The sequence below is a fragment of the Cupressus sempervirens genome, chromosome 10 (genome assembly GCF_028749045.1).
Source record: "Cupressus sempervirens isolate cs-2001-9-10 chromosome 10, ASM2874904v1, whole genome shotgun sequence".
NCBI classification, from domain to species: Eukaryota; Viridiplantae; Streptophyta; class Pinopsida; order Cupressales; family Cupressaceae; genus Cupressus; species Cupressus sempervirens.
The window spans coordinates 120,500,896-120,509,812 of record NC_143127.1 but is presented as its reverse complement, the minus strand read 5'-3'; the positions used below and the strand labels follow the sequence as shown (position 1 = coordinate 120,509,812).

Sequence of the window (8,917 nt, the reverse complement as noted above, 5' to 3'; positions counted from 1 at the left end):
ATAAGTGGTCAGAGAGAGATGATTGCACTGGTACATTGAGCATGAAGACTCAAGGAGAAAAAGCTTGAAAGGAGGGCAAGCTATAAAGAGAAGGAGGGAAAGCTGTAGAGAGTTACAAAGACTAAAAGCCAAACAATGTCATGAGTTGAATAATGATATGAGACCTACAAGATAAGTTGTGAATTGTAATAAGGTCAAAATCCCTTATTGTTTCTCTCTAGCAATTGTACCAGTTAGGGTAGAAGAAAATCCTATGGACTTAGGTTGGTTTAATAGCCATTTGTAAATCCTTTAATAGGGTGGCATTCCAAGTGAATGTTCTAAAGTCCTCTAACCAAGCCCACTACTAACCAGGTCACATTTAACAATGTGTTGTAAGCTTTAACAAGATAGACCTTTCACAGCGCATCACTTTAAAAGAGTGAGAATTGAGTAGCATGTTACTGGTGGTTTTTTCCAAATTGGGTTTCCACGTAAATTACTGTGTTATGTGTTGATTTTTTAATGTGTTATGCTTGCACGTTGATTTACAGTAACTTGTTGAATAGGAATGTTTAAGCTCAGATGAATGAATAAGTTAAATGGGCACACTTTACATGATGAAAAGTTTGATTAGAACATATGGACCTTGAATAATTGATTCACCTCCCAGTTATTCTAAAGCATTTCTAATAGGAACAAGCCAAGTTGATACATATGGGAATTCTCAAGTCATCAAAGACCAGAGCATTGGTGGCTACTAATGAGAACCAATCAAATTAAAGTGGCAAAAGTTATACCAATAGCAAGAAGAAGCAGTGGAAGAATAAATCACAATTACAGACACAACAATCTACCTCCTCATAGCAAGGCAATTCTTCTTCCAACAAGAATGGAAACAATGAAAAGAAGGGAAAACTTTTTTGTGCATATTGCAAGAAACTGAATCATGATGAGCATCATTGCAAGACTAAGAGAACCGATGAGTTGGAAAACCTACTCAAGAAGAACAAAATCAATGTGCCAAATGCTTCCAAGGATTCAACTCCACCCATTTCAAAGGGAAAAGGGCAAGCACTTGTGGAAAATTCAAGTTCTTTAGAGGAATGGATTCTTGACTCAGGTGCCTCCTATCATATGGGTTCTTCAAAAGGAGACTTTTCTTCATTGAAGCAGTCTAAGGTACCACACATCTTTGTCAGGGATGATACAAAAATGAAAGTTGAAGGGAAAGGACAAGTGGAGATGGAAAATGGAGAGTTCAAAGAAGTTCTCTATGTTTCCAACCTTGGCTCTAATCTCCTCTCAATCTACCAAATCACTCACTATGGAGATGTCAATAAAGTTGAGTTCCTTCTTGATTTAGTAATGGTGCGAAATCCCAAAGATGATTCATTGATTGCAGTGGGAAAGTCAATCATCACAAAAGGCTTTATTCTTTCTCCCACTTTGTGCCTAAGTCTCCTTCACATGCCTTGTTGACTCAATCTCATTCGCAAATCAAATTATGGCATGAGCGGTATGGACATCTTGACTTTCACTATCTTCATCAACTTTTCTTTAACGACATGGTCAAAGGTCTGCCTACAATCAACTTTTCTAAGGGTCAATGTTCAACTTGTTCAGCGAATATGCATCTAGAGGAGAAGTTTGATAAAGGGAAGTCTTCAAGAGCTTCTATTGTTCTTCAGTTGGTTCACATGGTTCTAGTAGGTCCTTTTGTAGTGACATCAGTTAGCAAGGGTCATTGCATCCTCACTTTCATTGATGACTTTTCATGCTACACATGGGTCTACTTTCTTAATCACAAGAATGAAGTGTTTGATAAGTTTCTAACCTTCAAGAGTCATGTTGAAAAGAAATCATGAAAAGTGGTCAAGGTTCTTTGTATGGACACTAAAAGCAGATATATGAACTAAAGACTTAGAGACTTTTGTAAACTTGAGGGCATTGATCTTCAAAATCTAGTAACATTCAGTCTACACAAGACAAGTATTGCAGAAATGAGGATTAAAACTCTTAAGTCTATGGAAAGTTGCATAATTCAAGCCAAGTCTCTTGATTTATCACTTGAAGTTGAAGCTATAAGAAGTGCCAATCACATACTTAATAGGTCTCCTCATTATGTCTTTGATGGAAAAACTCCTTTCGAGGCATGGTGCGGTAGAAAACTAGTTGTGAAACACTTCAGAGTCTCTGGTTGTCCAGCATGGGAAAACATATCTTCCAAGGAATGCAAGGCACCACCACCAAGGCCTTGTAATTTCATCAGATACGAAGACAGTTTTAAGGAGTATAGACTTATGGATCCCGAGACTTGTGAGATTTTCATAGAGAGGAATGTTCACTTTGGGGAAAGTTCACCCAGCTTATCCTCTAATCCTCTCCACACTTCATACATTATGGAAACTGATAATGGTAGTAGTGATAATGATTCAACAAATTTAGATATGTGGGGTCCTATTGACAGATACAACACGACGTCATAGCATTAGCACATTCCACATGCATAGATTACCATAGTGATAGGTCCAACACAACAGGGTACACCTAGTCTTCTAGCTCCAACATCAGGGGATGATTCTTGACAGATATTTCAGGTTTGTTTATGGAGTCATACATAGTAGATTTGGGAGACATCATTGACGATATACATCTTCTCTTTGATGACGACGATCCTTCTTTAGTTGTTGCGAGGGCCCACTCTAACCCTCCTGTCCATTCTCTACATGATCAATCTTTCCAAGTTGATATGATTGTGGATCCTTGTGTAAAACAGTTGTAGTAGGTCTCTTTATCATTTGAGGAGACCCATGGTTCTTTGGACTATATTCTACATCCATCCTTGCTAGATTCAACACTATTCTTTTTAGTAGTATTGGAAGGGGAAATAGTCAATATCAACATAGGGACAATTGAGTAGGTTTCAAAGACTCCATTCATCTTCGAGATTCTTTCTACACATTGGGAAAGCGTCTCATTTGTACCTATGATATTGTTTCTTCCAAAGGGGAGGAACATTAGTTAGCAGTCATGGATCAACTTCTACATTGGAGTAGCTATCACTGATTGACATTCGACATTTTTTTTGGGGGGGGGGGGAACTACCTTGTCTCCTTTCTTCTTCTTCTCTCTTGTGGGGGGGACCTTTTCTTCTTTTGGGATTGTGTTCTTCTCATACTTCTATATTGTTTATACTAGATGTATGTCGTAATAGGGGGGTCTTGATTACTCCATCCATCCATGCATCTCATTTTTTCATCTCTCTTTTTGGGAGAGGGTTTTTCCCATGAGGCTTTCCCTCTTTCTCCGCTTTATGAGAGATTGCATTGCATTTTGTGCATGGGTACCTAACATGGCCTAGTAGCCAAGACCCATCTTGCATTTTCATCCTAGCTTTCATAAGCTCAAGTGCATTCCCCTAAGTTGCATTTAAGGCGGGTGTTGGTGTAAATAAGTATTTACTTATTACACTTTACTTAAGTTTACTTAGGTCAATGCATTATTTTATTATCACTTAGGTTGGCACTTAGGATTTTGTGTACTTTTATGAGTTGTCATGTTGACAACACTGGAGTAAGAAACTCTAATTTAGCACATGGTGTCTACAGCACTGGAGTTTGCATAACTAACTGAGTTGTCATGTAGACAATATAGTTTTTTGCACTCCTAATTAAGCACATGGTGTTTACAACATAATTTTATGCGCCACACCTTTGTAGGCTTATCCCCTCATCATCGCACTAACTCCTAAACTGAATGGAGGATAATCCACACTTGGTGGACATGTGCTTTGTTGTAAGACTTATCAGCGTGTTGCCTTCTAGACATTCTAGAAGCATTCTGAAGGCCTTTATATACAAGCACTCCTAGTGTGTATGTACAAGACATTACATCAATTCAGTTGATATTGTTATTTTGATCATACTTTGGTCTATTCTTGTGCTTGTGCTTGAGTTCCTTGATCTTTGGGTGATTTTTCCCAAAGGCAAATATTTACAATAGTGCCTAGTGTGTCGACATCTACACATTCCTTCACAATAGAAAGAATAATAACATGCTCAACCTGGGGCTTGCCAAAAGGTGCCCCGTGTGCATTAGAGTCATGATATGCCCCTACTTCTCAAATGATAACTTGCCACCTCTACCCTAAGAATCTAGCACATCAAAATAATTAGGGATCCCTCCGAGGATAAACTCACAATATAATTTTCTTAAGAAAATAAATAGGAACCTCTTGATTATTACTGGGAGGGTCATCAAATACCATCCACCATATTTTCTAAAACTTTTTTTTATATCATCATTAATACACCAATGAATGGGAAACCTCTTCGTTGTAGTTCTGAGGTGTTCTATTCTCCTAGCTTTTTAAACAAGAAACATATATAGTCTTTTGTATTTTATTTCTTTTTCACATATTCTTAGGATGATTTATTAGCAAAATATTGTTATGTACCCCTCTCTCTCATTGTGTCATACATTTAGTTGCCCACTAACTGAGGCTACAAGGGTCAAAATGGACTGAAGTGATCGTGTCCTACCAGGAATAATTTTAATCAAAATTTTGAGCCTCTTGACCAAAATTTATAATTTAGTTCTCCCTCTTTCAATTTTATTTAATATATTTTATTGGGTGCCAGGAGGAGGTCTTTTGGTTGCCCGAGGTAGTTGAGGTTCTCATTTTTCATTTGAAGGGTTTTGTGGTTGTTTTGGATCATATGGTTGAGGGTTTTGTGGTGGATTGGGTGATGGGTTTTCTAGAGGATTAGGTGGAGGATTTTGCACATTACTTGACAAATAAACAATGCAATTAAAAAAATTTACCAAACATAAACTAAATTGATTGAAAACATTTAAAAAAAAACATAAAATTTATCAAAAAAAATGTTTTACTTCTTCCACTAGATTTTGATTGGCATTGACGTGGAGGCATTTTGTAGTGATCTGAACTTGTTTTTGGCACCTTGTTGCATGTTCACACTGTCGAAAGCAAGAAAGAGGGGAAAAAAAGTTTAAGAAAGTGAAAATGAGGAAATGACCACAGGTTTTGCATTTTTTTTAAAAAACGCGATCACATTATATCTTTAATCTCATGAGACAAAGGCTCATGGCATCCAAAGCATAGCATGATCACACTATAGTTTGATTGTGCTATGCTTTAGATGGGTCAAAAAATAATGTGGCACCTTTTTTGGTAGCATAACTTTGTGCCCTTACCCGCTTTATTGCTATAAATTTCACTTTTAATTTTATCTGTACAACATATTTTTAATGTCCGTCATAAATATGAAGTCAAATTTTTCTGTCAACTTTCTTCCAATAGTAAAATGTAATATCGTTATTGGATATAATTTTGTGAGTTTGCAGAAGTTATACAAATAATATAGGATTAGGTGCATGAGTTAATAAACATTGATTGTGCATAGTCATTTTCTAAGCTTTTATTCATAGATTATAGAGAATAGGTGCCAATGAAGTTTGTGTAGAATTGAGATAGATAAGTGTAAAGTTGTGTTCTATCGTTGACTATGTCGTGGACTATGGAAGCAAGGTAGCAATTTTATTTTTCAATTATTGAGTTTTTTTTATTTTTTTTTCCAATGGTAGGTTTCTTGTAGTAGTTCAAATCCAATACTTGATGTGACATTGAAAGTTAGTTTAATAGTGGATGAATAATTTTGCATTGGCTTCGAGCATTACCGTGAAGTAAACCAAGTGAGTTTATATGATTTGTTAGTATTTTTGTTGTTGTTGACATTGTCTACAAGCTTTTGATTTCATTCCCTATTGATATGTTACATATAATCCAATTGAGAGAGTTCACTGTTATTTCCATATCTTTAATTATAGTCCTTTTATGAGCAATTGTTTGTCCTATTCATGTTTGGTGCAACTTAGGGTCTGTGATTAATTATGAACATTGACTTTTTCTTGGCTACCCTTTTGCCTTGAAGATTAGTATGAATTAGAGAGATTTATTTATTTATTTTGAGGTTAGAAACCCTACAATTATGGATTAGATTGTTAGCCAATTAAATGCTTAGAATCAAGATGATGACAGTCAAATTTAAATAATTTTCCAAATAAATTATTGTAGAATAAGATTGAAATATGATCTTTCTTGGTCATAGACCACTAGACTATTGCCATCTAGAAATCACAGTTTATTAATTGTTTGTAATTAATAATGCTACATAAGAACTTGGAATGTTGATTATTGTAGTAAAATTGTCATGTAGGAAATTAGAATTTTGAGTAGTGTAACAAAGAAAGTAAAGTTTTATCACTTGTTTAGAGGTGTTAGGTTATTGTAGTTTGTTTTTGGTTCGTGTTATGGAGTTATTTGCTAGTTGCATCAATAATCATCATCTAAGATTTTGCATGATCAATAGCTTTTCAATTCTTATATTCGTAGAACCTCAATATCACACCCTTAATACCAAAAGGGCTCAACTGTGATAGTGAACGAGGCAAAGCTCATATGCAAAGAAAACAAGTTCAAATCTCTATGTCACATTAAGATGGTCTCCCCTCTAGAGTTAACCCAATCATGGATGTCAATATGTTAAACTCCACACTAATGCACTGTGTTACGACAAATCATTAGTATTAACACATTCAGTTTGGTGAATGACTAAGAGTTAGCAAATGAGCTATTTTTAATATGCATTGAGTTTGGACAAATGCATATTTCTAAAATAAAGGGGGCTATTTACTTTTTTTTTTGATAGGTAAACAGTCCAGGCCTAGCTTATTTATTATTATTATGTGTTAATATTGAGTAGATTCGAACCCAAGACCTCCCATATGAGAGGCTCACAATTTACCATTATGTTGTAGGCTCTTGCCAAAAGGGGGCTATTTACTACTTAAGTGCAAGTGACGTGATAAAATGATTGATATAGTAGGCGGTTCTGGGTCCAAGTCGTATTGTGTACATTTAGCCTAAGTTATTTATTATTATTTGTTGAGATTAATTATTATTACATGTCAAGTTCAAGTTGACTCGAACTGAAAAATTCTTAAATGAAAGGCTCACAACTTATTGTTATATTATAAACTCTTGCTTATAATATCGTATAATTTATTGTTTAATTTTTTTAACATAAAATCTATAAGAAATGAAACTGATATCCATAATTTTAAAACCAATATTTTATTTTGCATTATATTGATGCACCAAGAAACTATAGGTTTGACACGTAAATATTACATATGTGAGAAAGTCGAGTTGTACCCAACTTATCTAAAACACAATATTTGTTTTGATTAGTAGAATAATTATAATTTAGACGGGATTTGTGTTTTTATGCAACAGGTATAGATATAAGGCGTCCACGGCTTGCGATCCGTGTGAGCGGGGAAGACGAACGGTTGTGAGCCGTGGATAAGGAAGATAAATTCAACGGCGAGGACGCATTGGCGCCTTCAAACGAAATTTGAAAGAGTATGCTATAAAACAGCACTGGTGAGTGAAGGAGAGAGTATCGTTCTATCAATTGTAGCAAAGCGGTAGTGAAGGTAGTTGAAAAGATGGCTCGTACCAAGCAGACTGCAAGGAAATCGACAGGAGGAAAGGCTCCTCGCAAGCAGCTGGCAACAAAGGCTGCAAGGAAATCTGCGCCGGCAACAGGAGGAGTGAAGAAGCCGCACAGATTCAGGCCCGGCACTGTTGCCCTTCGTGAGATCCGCAAATACCAGAAGAGCACCGAGCTTCTCATCAGGAAGCTCCCTTTCCAACGCCTCGTCAGGGAAATTGCTCAGGATTTCAAGACGGATCTGAGGTTCCAGAGCTCTGCCGTGGCTGCTCTGCAGGAGGCATCTGAGGCGTATCTGGTTGGATTGTTCGAGGACACTAATCTTTGCGCTATTCACGCAAAGAGGGTTACAATCATGCCTAAAGATATTCAGCTCGCTCGTCGGATCCGTGGCGAAAGGGCTTAGTTTTCCCTCTCATTTTGTTTTTGTTTTCTTAACGGTGTGTTTTCACACCACCATCCTGTTCTAGGGTTTTGTTCTTCCCATCTCTTACTGTAGATGTAAAATTCTCTGGAAATGCATGGATATTTTTAATTGTTCGAGCAGGGATTGTCACACTGGTTCAAACAACATTCTTAAGCTCAGGTATGTTGTAAAAACTCTTTGAAAATATCCACGGTTTGTCAATCTGTGGAATGTATGCATGCTTTAAAGCTTGCGGTGTGTTTTGGCTTCAACATGTTTGCTCTGTTCCTGATTTTGTTTTTGTTTTTGGTTTAGAATTCTCAAAAACTTTTGTGTTGTATCCCATTTCAATTCGTCCAGACTTAGCTGTCTGATATTGTTGTATGGACGAATAGACTTAACTATGATCATTAGATTTAACTATAGACGAATAGACTTGACTATGGACGAATTGTGTGATTTTTTTTGAAAAGTTCTAGCTTTTGATTTTTAGATTTTTCTTTCTCAGAAAACTAATTAGAACATTTGCAAAATAGAATGCACCAATAGGAAAATAGAAAAATTCATAATGATGTCAAAAATAGAAATATTAAACACTTGATAAGTAGGAGATGATTTTCAGAGCTAGTCAAATTGTGATGTGAATATCAAGATTTAATTGTGTGATTTTGAGTCAAACTTGATGACTTATGTTTCATGAGTAGTGATTCAACATGAATCCATCTCTCATGAGAATAAATGGAACACTTAGCACTCATTGGATCTAGGTGATGCTCATAGGGGTGAAGCATTGGGACTTCTTGGGAGGTCACCCATCCCAGTATTACTCCAGCTTGAGTGTGCTTAACTATGGAGTTTCCTCCACAGTTAAACCCAAAGCTTGCAACCCCATTTACAAAACTTTCACCAAGTGTTGTGCCTTATGAACCATGCATTAGAAAGCCCCTTAAGCTCATCAATTGATAAGTAGGAGATGATTTCCACATCTAGT

At 36.2% G+C, this 8,917-nt stretch overlaps 1 protein-coding gene across 1 annotated transcript; it reads left to right on the top strand.

Annotated features, from left to right (window-relative positions):
- The first annotated feature begins 7,465 nt into the window (after positions 1-7,465).
- Positions 7,466-8,066, top strand: LOC149532890 (histone H3.2). The gene has a single exon (XM_089805675.1). It carries the CDS (start codon positions 7,516-7,518, stop codon positions 7,924-7,926), a length of 411 nt encoding a protein of 136 aa, XP_089661801.1. The 5' UTR covers positions 7,466-7,515; the 3' UTR covers positions 7,927-8,066.
- Positions 8,067-8,917: the final 851 nt, after the last annotated feature.

Excerpts from the sequence above, each read along its gene's own strand:
- LOC149532890 (XM_089805675.1), top strand. The coding sequence starts at position 7,516 with ATGGCTCGTACCAAGCAGACTGCAAGGAAATCGACAGGAGGAAAGGCT.